The 15,788-nt window shown below is 36.9% G+C and overlaps 1 protein-coding gene across 1 annotated transcript; it reads right to left on the reverse strand.

Moving 5' to 3' along the window:
* Nucleotides 1-2,943: 2,943 nt before the first annotated feature.
* On the reverse strand, nucleotides 2,944-6,835 carry SOX7 (SRY-box transcription factor 7). Its single transcript, XM_040427166.1, has 2 exons — nucleotides 6,510-6,835; nucleotides 2,944-4,393 (listed from the first exon to the last, which is right to left on the reverse strand). The coding sequence occupies exons 1-2, from the start codon at nucleotides 6,736-6,738 to the stop codon at nucleotides 3,519-3,521; spliced, it is 1,104 nt and encodes a 367-aa protein (XP_040283100.1). The 5' UTR covers nucleotides 6,739-6,835; the 3' UTR covers nucleotides 2,944-3,518.
* Between the last annotated feature and the right edge of the window lie 8,953 nt (nucleotides 6,836-15,788).

The following is a 15,788-nucleotide window of genomic DNA, read 5'->3' on the forward strand; positions in this document are numbered from 1 at the left end:
ATAATTTCATTAGGTTCGGGATGATGGATATACTGAGTCAGCCAGTAAAAAACGCAGGGTAACTATTCCTATGTCATCTTCTCCATGCCTGCCATAAACCGCAGAGCAAATACTAGATCTAGAACATGGCACACACTGTATACTGTGCAGGGCTGATCCTCCATGTTCTCCTATTCCTCACCTTCCAGTCATCACATTTCCAGATTGATCATGTAGGTAATAAAAATACCAGCGACGAAGAAAGGGTCTGCTGTGTCTGAACAGTCCCCAGATCTATACACCGGGGGCTGCCCCGTCTGTGTATTTACTCTGCGATACCTTTCATCTTCTCTCTGAAATACCAAAGAGACTTTGGCTTAATGGCCCTATTTTGATCTATTCCGGTTTAATTAGAAAATATTTTTTTTTTATAAATATTAAATAAGTATTTAGAATTCTGGAAGGCATTTTTTAAGACTATTTAAATAGGAATTATACTATTGAGGAAATGAAAATGGATGAAAAAAAGAATATACATATATATATATATATATATATGTGTGTGTGTAGTGATACATAAATAGAAATATAGGTGGGTATGAGATAAGAAATAGAGAGAAACAAATAAATACATAAAAAAGAAGATTTCACGGCATTTCCTAAAAATAGGTGTTTATTTCTCCAGATGCAACACATTTCGGTTCTCCCTTTGGAACCTTTCTCAAGCAGTGGCCAAAGGATCCAAAGGGAGAACATAACGTTGCATCTGGTGAAATAAACACCTATCTGTTTTTAGGAAATGCCGTGAAATCTTCTTTTTTATTTATGGTTTGACTGGAGGATCACAGCCTTTTCTTCTGCTTTGTTCTACTATTGTTTGCAGTGATGTCCAACCGCTTTGACAAATAAATACATAGATATGAGACGGATAGATAGAATTAGATAGATAATAGATAGATAGATAATAGATAGATAGATAATAGATAGATAGATAATAGATAGATAGATAGATAATAGATAGATAGATAGATAATAGATAGACAGATAGATAGATATAGATAGAATTAGATAGATAATAGATAGATAATAGATGATAGATAGATAATAGATAGATAGATAATAGATAGATAATAGATAGATAGATAGATAATAGATAGATAATAGATAGATAGATAGATAGATAATAAATAGATGGATAGATAAATGCATAGATATTGGGTGGATGGATAGATAGATAGATAGATAGATAGATATTAGATAGGTACAGTAGATAAATATGAGAAAAATAATTAGATAGATAGCAGATAGATAAAAACTAGATATTAGATAGATCGGTAATAGATGCATAGGTACTGATTACTATTTGTATATATATAGTACTAGTATGCCTGTATATTTCTTTTGGCCTTCATCTATTATTTCCTGCTCCCATCTATTGCTTTTAGGGAAAACCTAGAAGATGAAGGCTGCAGTGACCCTCCGGTCTGGCAGTGTCGCTGATCTGTGGGGCTCTGACCGTGGGGCACTGGCTCTAGTTGGCACTCACTTCCTGCAGGGTGGACGTGGACTGGATCTTCTTCTAGAATCCTCAGTTGTTACAATGTATCCGGGGTCACACAGGTCACGGGCTCTGCGCTGACCTAAATACATCAGATCCATAAAATCCAGTCAGGGTACATCAGATGTGGCCGGGCCCATAGTAACCTGTCATTGTGAGGAGGAGCAGCTGACAATTAGGTGAATCAGGCCGGTAATTACCACATTGACTGATTCCCGGCATATTTCCCCCAGACATTTCATGACACATCTGATGCAACCTGCCCCATATACCAGGATTATAGATGGCAGAGCTGTACCCTGATAAACCCCTGCTCCGGGTACAGCACACACAGCAGGGACATGATAATAATAGTAATATGTCTGGATATTAGCGTAAATTAATAAAAAATGTATAAGGTAAAATATACATATTGGATATTGAAAGAACTATAAGATATGACCGTACTATATACTGATTAAATATCGGAGAAGCTGTTGTCTCATCCAAACTATTAGGGCTCACCAACCTTGAAAATAAATATCTTGTATCAGATTTTACCAAAGTAGAAATAATAATGAGATACCAGATAAATATATATATATAAACATTAAAAAAATAAACGTAAAGAAAACCTATAGGTAAAAATTAAAAGTATAAATTATACAAAATACTATAGTTATATATAACTATGGCATTTTGTATATTTTTACCTATTTTCTTTTTACTTTTATGTGTGTGTGTGTGTATATATATATATATATATATATATATATATACATACATAAAAAAAATAGGTAAAAATGAAAAATATGTAATATACAAAATACTTTTTATATATATATAACTATAGTATTTTTTTATAATTGTTACCTATGTTTTTACTTTTATGTGTGTGTGTGTGTATATATATATACAATTAAACAAATAGGTAAAAATATAAAATGTAAAAAACACTAGATGTAAATCAAATCAATAGGTAAAATATATATCATACTATAGATATATACAAATAAAAGTAAAAATCTTTAGGTAAAAATGAAAAATATACACAATACTATATAGAGAGATGGCTAGAAATGATATATGTACATACAAAAAAATAAAACATATCTAGACAATTATAAAAGTAAACATATGACTATATGAATCATTATATAAACAAGCAATACAAATATAATTAAAAAGAACAAAAAACGATCTATTTTTGTTTCTTTAATATTTTTTTAGTAAGTTATGTGTGTGTGTGTAGATAGAGATCTATAAATACATATATGAGATAGATAGATAGATAGATAGATAATAGATAATAGATAGATAATAGATAATAGATAGATAGATAGGACAGACATATAGGATCCATAGATATTGCATTAGTTAAGTTAATCCTGACCTCAGGAATAATAAAAGAAATACACTCAGCCATCTTGAACGTCCTTTATGTAGTTTATTGTACAAAAAAAAAGCCATTCTGAATTAAATTAAATATTTCTGTAAACGCCTATGTACATCATTCAAAATACAAGACAATGTAAAATATATATAGGTTTAGATGCATTCCCAGGATTGCAAACCATCTCCACTACCTCTAGTTACCCAATGGTGGACAGCGACTACAGGGTTAATTACAAGAAAACAATCAGATCTTTATTGGAGCAAAACAAAAGTAACAAAAAGAGATTACATTGTATCAGGTCATTCTGCTCATGGGCACCTCATCCTCTCCTTCTACACCCATGACATACTGTAAGTGCCCGCACCTTGTAGGATCATACATGACCAGGGACATGTGTGCTACATGTTATCACTCCGTCCTTTATGTACAGGATTTCTGCCCAAACCTGGAAGCCCTGTCTACACTTGAACAGGAGGACAGTCACTTCTGAGACAGTATGGTGTATGGTCCCATCTGTCACAGCCCTGAGGATAGACAGTGAGTGTCCTTAGCTTCCTGATGCCAATAATACTGCATGGTCTTTTCAGGTCCTGGTCACATTAGAACCTAGGAAACGCTGTAGCTATTATAATATGTGGCAGTGGCATCTGCTAGGACAGAGATGAGGCTGGTGGTCTCTTGGGGTTGCAGGTCTACAGACTGTGACACCTGGATATGTCCATTTATCGCCATTTCACAGGACTCCAGTATGGAGGTATTTAGGTACTGGTCGAACTCATTCCTGTCCATGTCTGCAAGGAGTTCTGCTTGACTGATGTGCTCTATGCTGTCATAATGTGGCTGGTCAGGAGGAGGTGACAGTTGACCAAGATGGGCATGATGAGGGTAATTATGGGGCACTGAGTGGTGATAACTAGAGTTGAAGTAGGTTGGTGGACAATTTGGTATCATGGGTGCTCCAGGTTGTGGCATGGGCATTTGGCCTAAATGGTTACAGAGAATATGGTTTCTGGTGTATTCAGGTTGGTAAGTAGGCCCATTGATGTGAGGGTTGTGGTCTTCAGTGCATGAAGATGGATAGAAACTCTGCTCTTGGTCAATGGCATCCAGTGGTGACATCTCAGGTGGGGTTGGGAGCCCATATGGGTAAGACTGGTCATGCTTGCTGCCACCACCACCACTCTGAGACTCCCTGTAGCCTCTCATGTCCTGCAGACTTGCCCCAGAAGGATAACCCTGGTTGTCCTCTTTATCTCCAGCTGACCTGCAGGCCCTGTTATCTGGCCCAGAGTTCTGGTCCCTGGAGAGGCCATTGATCATAAATCCAGTTTCCACCCGTTTACAGATCCGTTTGACCTGCTTCTTCCTCCTGGGTCTGTACTTGTAATTGGGATAATCCTGCATGTGCTGGACCCTCAGCCTCTCGGCCTCTTCCACATAAGGTCTCTTCTGGGAGGGAGACAGAGCTTTCCAGGATTTTCCTACATCAAACAGGACACACAAAACAAAACACAACCATTAAGATACAGGATGTGGCAGGAGGATGTGCCCATCAACAGGCCAGGTGTCAGCTCATAGGAAACCTGCTGCTTCTATCAAGATGGAGGCAATGCAAGCAGTGCTGAGATGTCCTGACCCTGGGTCATAGGCACAGGACATCCCCTGGAGAACATCTCACCATTGGTACCTGATTATTGATACATATCACAGCATTTATACCTTTTGTTTGCAGACGACTAATGGTTTGTGCAGACTGAACATTGAGACATTTCCGGAGAAGTGGAAAACCTCAGAGTCCGGCAGAGGCAGATAAGGAGTCATGAGGCCCTGGTGGCTGCAATCAGAGGCTTCCTCTCAAATCCCTGCTGGCTTCAATGACTCCTAGAAACAAGAATCCCCGGGCAGGAGCAAACCTGACTGCAGCTAATCCTTCCTGGGGAAAGTTCCCAGACTGCCATAGATTATTATCTTTCTAGATTACCAGCACTCAGTATTATTGGTATTTACTCAGAAATCATGAGGAATGGGAGCAATCTCTTCACTGTCTCCATTAATATGAGGGTCGGGCTCGTGGTTTCTGGACAACCTGCCGTTTCCTATCTGCACACTCTACAGAAGGAGCTTCAATGGGTCTTATACAGAATACATAGGGTTAAACTGGAGCATGAAGCGGAAACGCAGTTCGGCAATTCTAGGTTTAATTTGATATTTGTTTGTTATTAGATGAAATCATATTTGCCTTATTTATCAGTCCCTGAGTCACACACCGCAGTGTTTCATGCCGGTTTTGAACCAACTACAAAAGTGGATCCACAAATATCGGCAAAGTAAAGGGAGATAGAGATTTATCCTTTCCAAAAACTGCACTAAAACTGCAGGTGTGATTTCAGCCGTAAAGGATTTTACCCAACTCTGTTTTCTCCTGGGATTGGCACAGCACATCCATTGTAGCTGCTACCTCACTGTATGTTATCACAATAGTAATATATGATCTATAATATACTGTACCTTTATATACTTTAATATACTGTACTATAGCATACTATACTAAAATATACTATAATATACTGAACGTTATATACTTTAATATACTGTACTATAGTATACTATAATATACTGTACTATAGTATACTATACTAAAATATACTATTATATACTGAACGTTATATACTTTAATATACTGTACTATAGTATACTATAATATACTGTACTATAGTATACTATACTAAAATATACTGTACTATAGTATACTATACTAAAATATACTATAATATACTGAACATTATATACTTTAATATACTGTACTATAGTATACTATACTATAATATACTGTACTATAGTATACTATACTAAAATATACTATAATATACTGTACTATAGTATACTATACTAAAATATACTATAATATACTGTACATTATATACTTTAATATACTGTACTATAGTATACTATACTAAAATATACTATAATATACTGAACGTTATATACTTTAATATACTGTACTATAGCATACTATACTAAAATATACTATAATATACTGTACTATAGCATACTATACTAAAATATACTATAATATACTGTACTATAGTATACTATACTAAAATATACTATAATATACCGTACCTTAATATACTTTAATATACTGTACTATAGTATACTATGCTAACATATACTATAATATACTGTACCATAGCAAACAATACTAAAATATACTATAATATACTGTACCCAAATATACTTTAATATACTGTAGATAATATACTATAATATACTGTACTATAGTATACTATACTATACTGTACCATAGCATATTATAATAAAATATACTATAATATACTGTACCCTAATATACTGTACTATAGTATACTATGCTGAAATATACTATAATATACTGTACATTATATACTTTAATATACTGTACTATAGTATGCAATACTAAAATATACTGTAACATACTATATACTATCGTATACTATACTAAAATGTACTTTAATATAATGTACTATAGTATACTATACCAAAATATAATATAGTATACTATACTACACTACACAATACTACAATAGACCATGGTATAATATGTAGCCCAGGTCTCACCTAGCATCTTGCTGAGCTCCGCATTGTGGAGGTCTGGGTTCTGCACTGCCAGTCTCTTCCTCTCGTCCTTTGCCCAGACCATGAAGGCATTCATGGGTCTCCTGATGCGGGTCTCTGAGCCTTTCTCCCGAGGAGACCTGTGAGGGGACAGTCCATCTGAGAGGTCTCCATCCATGGTGGAGCAGTCCAAACTCTCAGACCAGGCGTAAGATCCCATCAGTGCAGTCATGGCACCTCTCTGTTGAGTTTAGGGCACTGGGAGTCAAGTGATTTGCTTGCTTCCTTATACTCCAGATTCTTCACCTCGCCCTCTCTCGCCAGGAGACACTCCTTAAAGAGTGTGCAGACAGTTCCTGGCAGCCCGGTGTATTTATCAGCTCTTAAGAACAACTTCCTCCAATGGCTTAGCTCCACCCAAGAACCGTGCAAATGTGACACAGGCTCACCTCTCCAGCCCCAGGCTGTAACTGCTCTCACACCAAGACAACACACTCAGCCTCTAAGAGACACCACGTACCTCACACCTCCCCCTTTAAACACACATAGGCATACACAGCACCCACTCCACAATAGTAAGTGCTTTCCTTTCTTTCTACAGAGTGGCATCTTAAAAAAAGGCCATATGCATCCCCAACTTTCTCTGCTAGTAGCTTGTGTCACCCATATCGATAAAGGGCACACACCAAAACATCTAGCATCTCCAGACACCCCACACACCAAAACATCTGGCATCTCCAGACACCCCACACACCAAGACACCAGGCATCTCCAGACACCCCACACACCAAGACACCAGGCATCTCCAGACACCCCACACACCAAGACACCAAGCATCTCCAGACACCCCACACACCAGGACACCAGGCATCTCCAGACACCCTACACACCAAGACACCAGGCATCTCCAGACACCCCACATACCAAGACACCAAGCATCTCCAGACACCCCACACACCAAGACACCAAGCATCTCCAGACACCCCACACACCAAGACACCAAACATCTCCAGACACCCCGCACACCAAGACACCAAGAATCTCCAGACACCCCACACACCAGGACACTAAACATCTCCAGACACCAGACACACAAAGACACCAGGCATCTCCAGACACCCCACATAACAAGACACCAAGCATCTCCAGACACCCCACACACCAAGACACCAAACATCTCCAGACACCCCGCACACCAAGACACCAGGGATCTCCAGACACCCCCCACACAAAGACACCAGGCATCTCCAGACACCCCACAAACCAAGACACCAAACATCTCCAAACACCCCACACACCAGGACACCAAACATCTCCAGACACCCCACACACCAAGACACCAGGCATCTCCAGACACCAAGACACCAGGCATCTCCAGACACCCCACACACCAAGACACCAAACATCTCCAGACACCCCACACACCAAGACACCAAACATCTCCAGACACCCCACACACCAAGACACCAGGCATCGCCAGATATCACACACCAGGATTATGAGCATCCAAAATCCCCAGACACAAAGATAACTAAAAACTTCATCGAACATACAATACATTAACAACATGCGTCCTCCGGTATACAGCCAGACAACAAGCTTAGCCTAGTTCCTGCAGATACAACCAGTCAATCATCACCCAGTAGAGGCTCTCACCCGCATCTCAGTCCACTTGTCCATGTCACGTCCACATGTATCACCCAATATTTGCAAACATCAAGTCATAGGCTTCCCGCACACAGGATGGAAATGCCTAGGCTACCAAGAACACATACAGTAGGCCACCATCCTGCACACCTGGATGCCCATTTCTGGGTACACATCAAGATAGCATACCTTACCCGACAGGGTGTACTGAAAGTCATCATATAACTCATCACACACAGGATACACACAGCAAAGCCAAATCATCAACCATCAGTGAAGCCATGCACACCTCAACACAACATGTGGAACTACAAATATCCCAGGTCACATACACACCAGACAAATACAATCAGCTACAGGCATACCCTAGCACGTAGTCCCAGGGGCGCCCTTTTACCTAGAAGTCCTGACCTGGGTGTCATTGAACAGTTACCTTCAGCAGGTAGCAAGTTTGTGGTCAATATGGCTGACAGCAATTTTCCCGACTATTCCCGACGACAGATATTGCGACTCACTTAGTGTTTTTCTTATTTTGTTTTTATTTTATCTAGTAAATATTATTCATAAATAAATAAACAATTTCTCTAGCATTATTTTTTACTTTATTTAGTTTTTTTTGTCTTGTCTTGTTCACATTAATGATGCGGATAACTGCAGAAATTCCTGAAGTATGAGCCCCACACTGGGCTAGGAAACACAGTATCACACATGGTCAGCAATGTACCACCAAAGACAAAGAGCCAGGAGCTGATCCATGGCAGGGGCACATGTGGATGGGGGTGCAGTGATGTAGACCTGTTCTCTTGTGGTCAGGTTAAAGTGATCTGTCAGTCTCTGCAGTATTATGTCCACCCCTGGCAGTATTATACTGTATATAGACGCCCCTAGACAAAGACAATAGGACTGAGAGGCTTCACTTCAGACTCACCTCATCCTGCTCAAGCTGCACATGGAAAGAAGGAACCTAGAGAGTCTGGAGAAGCTGAGGGAACCCAGTGGTATGGGTCTATGACCTGATGGGGGTTATAGTCATGGTGCTGAAGTGGTAACTATGCTCTGTATGTGGTGGAGATATGGCGCAGAGCAGGAAGGGTGTCACACCCGGCGGGTCACCGTCCTCTGCAGTCCTGACCCCTGGCACTATGGAGGCGGAATCCCCTAGATGGATGTGAATGGTTTGTGAATGTTTCCTATTGTTCCTGCCAGGAATCACTGGGATCATGAGCAGAACAACAAGTGTGTAAGACCTGAGCCTGCTCCCTACATGTCACCAGCTGTGCCTAATGTCTGTCTGTCTATCATTTATCTATCTATTATCTATCTATCTATCTATCTATCTATCATTTATCTATCTATCTATCTATCTATCTATCATTTATCTATCTATTATCTATCTATCATTTATCTATCTATTATCTATCTATTATCTATCTATCTATTATCTATCTATCTATCTATCTATCATCTATCTAATTATCTATTATCTATCTATCTATCTCCTATCTATTATCTATCTATTATCTATCTATCAATCAATCATTTATCTATTATCTATCTACTATCTATCTATCATTTATCTATTATCTATCTTTCTATCTATTTATCTATCTATCTATCTCTCTCTCTTTTTTTTCTTTCTTTCTTTCTATCTATCTCATATCAATCTAATATCTATTTAATATTTATATATCAGTTAATCTATCTCATATCACTATCTATCTATCTATCTATCTATCTATCTATCATTTATCTATTATCTATCTATCTATCTATCTATCAATCATTTTATGTTATGAATATCATTGCATGTATTTATATATATATATATATATATATATATATATATATTAATCTGTCGCTATATCTATGAAAATGTGTATATTCTTATCAAGCTATTCTTAACAGAAAAATGACATTTTCAAGCTTTGGGAACCCAGAAGCCCCTTCCTCAGGCCGGTTTAGAAATCCTAAGGCTTGCAGATATGATTTGTCTGGTTCCCCAGTACTGGAATACACTCTTATAAAGCTCCTGTGATAATACTGTGCACAGAAGTATCTGCACTCACATAGATGTCCGCTGTATCACACTGTATTTGCGGTATATATCTGTATCCACCTGCATACAGCCCCACATTGCTGTACATGACATATGAATTGTCGGCATGTATGTATGGACACAAGATACATCGGTGAGGTCCAGGACTACCTTCATATACAAGTTATTTTCATTTTTATACATGTCTGACATTATTTGTGTAACATATTCTAAGTATAATTGAATACCATATATAATATGGTACTGTAAGGTGTGACATATAATGTGTACTATAATGCTACATCATACTGTAATGCGGTATATAATGTGTTCTGTGCTGTATCATAAACCGTGTAATGGGATATTTCATATGTCACAATGTCATATAATCTGTAATGTGTAGCATACCGTGTGCTATACCGTACTATAATAATAATGTATGTAATCCTTAAAATGTAATATATGTGATTGTGTACTATACTGTAGTATATTAATACTGTGCTGTATAATGGGTACTATACTGTAGTATATTAATACTGTGCTGTATAATGGGTACTATACTGTAGTATATTAATACTGTGATGTATAATGTGTACTATACTGTAGTATATTAATGCTGTGGTGTATAATGTGTACTATACTGTAGTATATTAATACTGTGCTATATAATGTGTACTATAATGTAGTATATTAATACTGTGCTGTATAATGTGTACTATACTGTAGTTTATTAATACTGTGCTATATAATGTGTACTATAATGTAGTATATTAATACTGTGCTATATAATGTGTACTATAATATAGTATATTAATACTGTGCTGTAAAATGTGTACTATACTGTAGTATACTAATACTGTGGTGTATAATGTGTACTATACTGTAGTATATTAATACTGTGCTGTATAATGGGTACTATACTGTAGTATATTAATACTGTGCTCTATAATGTGTACTATACTGTAGTATATTAATACTGTGCTATATAATGTGTACTATAATGTAGTATATTAATACTGTGCTCTATAATGTGTACTATACTGTAGTATATTAATACTGTGGTGTATAATGTGTACTATACTGTAGTATATTAATCCTATGATGTATAATGTGTACTATACTGTAGTATATTAATACTGTGCTATATGTGTACTAAACTGTAGTATATTAATACTGTGGTGTATAATGTGTACTATACTGTAGTATGTTAATACTGTGCTATATAATGTGTACTATACTGTAGTATATTAATACTGTGGTGTATAATGTGTACTATACTGTAGTATATTATATACAGAACTGCAGTTTACCTCCATAGGTATGACTGGGGATCTTCTCACCCTGGTTAATACTATGTAAAGCACCAGATATAAAGTCCAGCTGATGCATTGGCTCTTCAGACAGTCAGCAGCGATATCTGCTCCTACACTGTCCAATCAGATTGTGCAGATCTACATGACACATCACAGGGACAACACAGGAAGAACTACAAGTCACTGCAACTCTTCCTCCTGAGCCCCCCCTGTGCAGCCTGTGGGGTCTATGCTGCTTATTTCACAGATATAAAACCAATATAAAATCATGATGTGAATAAAAAGCAATGAAGCAGATGTGTGCAATGTATGTGCAATGTATGTGCGATGTATACTCCCATGATGGGTCACATACAGATCTGGAGCCTTGTGTAACTGCACTGAGGGGTACTCATGTCTTCTGACCCCAGTGCAGAGCTCCCATGGCTCCAGGTAGAGAACTGCAGGATTTCTGGATATTTCCATAAGAAATGTGTGAATGATGAGATTGTATTCCCTGTGCCAGTGTGAACTGGTCTGTAGAGAGGAGGATGAGGAGGGCTGTGGGAGGTTGGGGTCCTGAGGGGCTGCTGTTACTTCACAGGGTGGACACTGTATGGACTGCAACCGTGTAATAAGCAGGATATATACATATAATACAGAGAATAGAGTACAATACAATGTGCTCATACAGAGGTGTATAGGAAGACTCATAACAAGTAATGAGCAGGGTATATACTCACAGTAGGTCTGCAGAGGTATACAGTCATACAGGGTATATACTCACAGTAATACAGGTCTGCAGAGGTAACCAGTCATACAGGGTATATACTCACAGTAATACAGGTCTGCAGAGGTAACCAGTCATACAGGGTATATACTCACAGTAATACAGGTCTGCAGAGGTATACAGTCATACAGGGTATATACTCACAGTAATACAGGTCTGCAGAGGTATACAGTCATACAGGGTATATACTCACAGTAATACAGGTCTGCAGAGGTATACAGTCATACAGGGTATATACCCACAGTAATACAGGTCTGCAGAGGTAACCAGTCATACAGGGTATATACTCACAGTAATACAGGTCTGCAGAGGTATACAGTCATACAAAGTATATACTCACAGTAATACAGGTCTGCAGAGGTATACAGTCATACAGGGTATATACTCACAGTAATACAGGTCTGCAGAGGTATACAGTCATACAGGGTATATACCCACAGTAATACAGGTCTGCAGAGGTATACAGTCATACAGGGTATATACTCACAGTAATACAGGTCTGCAGAGGTATACAGTCATACAAAGTATATACTCACAGTAATACAGGTCTGCAGAGGTATACAGTCATACAGGGTATATACTCACAGTAATACAGGTCTGCAGAGGTATACAGTCATACAGGGTATATACTCACAGCAATACAGGTCTGCAGAGGTATACAGGGTATATCACTCTCTCATCATCTGATTACAATATGTAGAAGGACTCCAGGCATTTACTAAAAAGTTATAATACATTTAGATTGCGGTACAGATGTGGTCGGAATGGGATATACTGGGGTTTATACTGCACTGTAGATATACAGCAAGGACTCCAGTCATACAATAAGCGGGTATATAATACACTGAGATTGTAATACAGATGTGGAGTATGAATAGAGTATATAATAGTGTAATACAGACATGGAGCATGAAGAGTATATAATAGTGTAATACTGACGTGTAGTATGAATAGAGTATATAACAGTGTAATACAGATGTGGAGTATGAATAGAGTATATAATAGTGTAATACAGACATGGAGCATGAAGAGTATATAATAGTGTAATACTGAAGTGTAGTATGAATAGAGTATATAATAGTGTAATACAGATATAGAGAAGGAATAGAGTATATAGTGTAATACTGAAGTGTAGTATGAATAGAGTATATAATAGTGTAATACAGATGTGGAATATGAATAGAGTATATAACAGTATAATACTGACGTGTAGTATGAATAGAGTATATAACAGTGGTATACAGATTTGTAGTAGGAGTGCAGGCACTTAATTAGCGGGGTATGTAATGTGCTCACAGGTTTGTAGAAGAAATGGAGTCGCACCTTGTGTACCCAGTATTTTACCAACAGGAGTGAGGGTATCATAGTATATGATAGTATAGAGATTGTATGTGAGGGTATGATAGTATATGATAGTATAGAGATTGTATGTGAGGGTATGATAGTATATGTGCCTATGGTAAGAGAAGGGCAGAGGTCAGCAGGGATCCAGGGACCATCCAGTGATCAGGGGGCAGTGCCCATATTTATATGTAATTATTCCTGAAATACGTTTGTATAAAAATAAGCTGTAAGATCCATCCATAGATCTGAGATAGATACGATCTTTACGTAGGAGATAGATAGATAGATAGATAAATAGATATGAAATAGATTGATAGATATAACATTGATATAATTGATAGATATGAGATAGAGATAATAGATAAATAATAGATAGATACTTCTGATGAGTCAACAAGACCTATCTATCTATTATCTATCTATCTATCTATCTATTATCTATCTATCTATCTATCTATCTATCTATCTATCTATCTATCTATCTATCTATTATCTATCTATCTATCTATTATCTATCTATTATCTATTATCTATCTATCTATCTATCTATCTATTATCTATCTATCTATTATCTATCTATCTATCTATCTATTATCTATCTATTATCTATTATCTATTATCTATCTATCTATTATCTATCTATTTATTATCTATCTATCAATTATCTATCTATTATCTATCTATTATCTATCTATCTATTATCTATTATCTATCTATCTATTATCTATCTATCTATCTATTATCTATCTATCTATCTATCTATCTATCTATCTATCTATCTATCTATCTATCTATCTATTATCTATATATTATCTATCTATTATCTATCTATCTATCTATCTATCTATCTATCTATCTATCTATCTATCTATCTATCTATCTATCTATCTATCTATCTATCTATCTATCGCAGATCGGTTGTTGCTCCTGTTCACATTCTCCGGCGCTTTCTTCCGGCCATTTACCCCGTGGAGAAGGTGCTTTCTGAGTCTTTTTAATCTTGAAAAGGATTTAATCTTTTACACAAGAAATCCTGCGATGAGAGTAATTATTATTTTGTCTTTTCCTTCATCTGTATTATTAGAAGACAAGCCCCACGGTGGCCACTTACCGCCGACCTCAGCACTCCGACTGCTTTCATTTGCAGGACCCAATATTTTTCTCAATCCTTGGACCTTGCTCATCATTGTCCCATAATGACAACTTAATCTGAACGATAACGTCTGCCTGTCCCCCTGTGAGGTGTCAGAGAGGACCCCCAATACTATATCCCCTGAGATCAACGCATCAAACCAAATATCATCACAATCTATTCACCACCGATTGTCTTTTTAGAACTATAGTTGTAACAATTACATGTTATGATCGATATCAGATAGAAGATAAATATTTACAGTAGAGAGATAGATATGATATAGATAGATATAGATAGATAGATATGAGATAGATAGATAGATATGAGATATATATATAGATAGATAGATATGAGATAGATAGATATGAGATAGATATGAGATAGATAGATAATAGATATATAGATGATAGATATATAGATAGATAGATATATAGATGATAGATATATAGATAGATAATAGATATATAGATGATAGATATATAGATATGAGATAAATAGATCTAAGGAAGATAAGTAGGAGATAAATATAAGATAGAAGGAAATATAGATAACTATGAGATAGATACATGACATATTACATATGTGAGATATATACAAAGCAACAGATATGTGACTATTACAAATGGATATTTTGCCTCTCTGGGGTTTGCTTTTTTTTGTATATTCACTTGGGGCAGTAAGTCTTTTTCCAAACTATTTTTGGCTTGTAAAAAAAATTACAATGAAATCCATGCGTTTTCCCTATAGAGAATTCTGTGAAGAAAGATTCAGCACACCTGGACCATGCTGTGATTAAAAAAATAAAATAAAATAAGTCAGGACATAAAAGGGCCCTACAAAAACAAACAAAAAAACAGCTCTGCTTGTAGAGTGTTTTATATTTTACTACTGCCCAACAACACATTTGGAGGAGCATTTTTCACTGCAACTAAAAACAGCACAAAAATAATTCTTTTTTAGTAATATAAAAGGCAGTGTGACCCCACCCTAAGGGCTCATGCACACAAACATGCAGTTTTTTTGCGGTCGGCAAATTGCA

The sequence above is a fragment of the Bufo bufo genome, chromosome 4 (assembly GCF_905171765.1).
Source record: "Bufo bufo chromosome 4, aBufBuf1.1, whole genome shotgun sequence".
Classification (NCBI taxonomy): domain Eukaryota; kingdom Metazoa; phylum Chordata; class Amphibia; order Anura; family Bufonidae; genus Bufo; species Bufo bufo.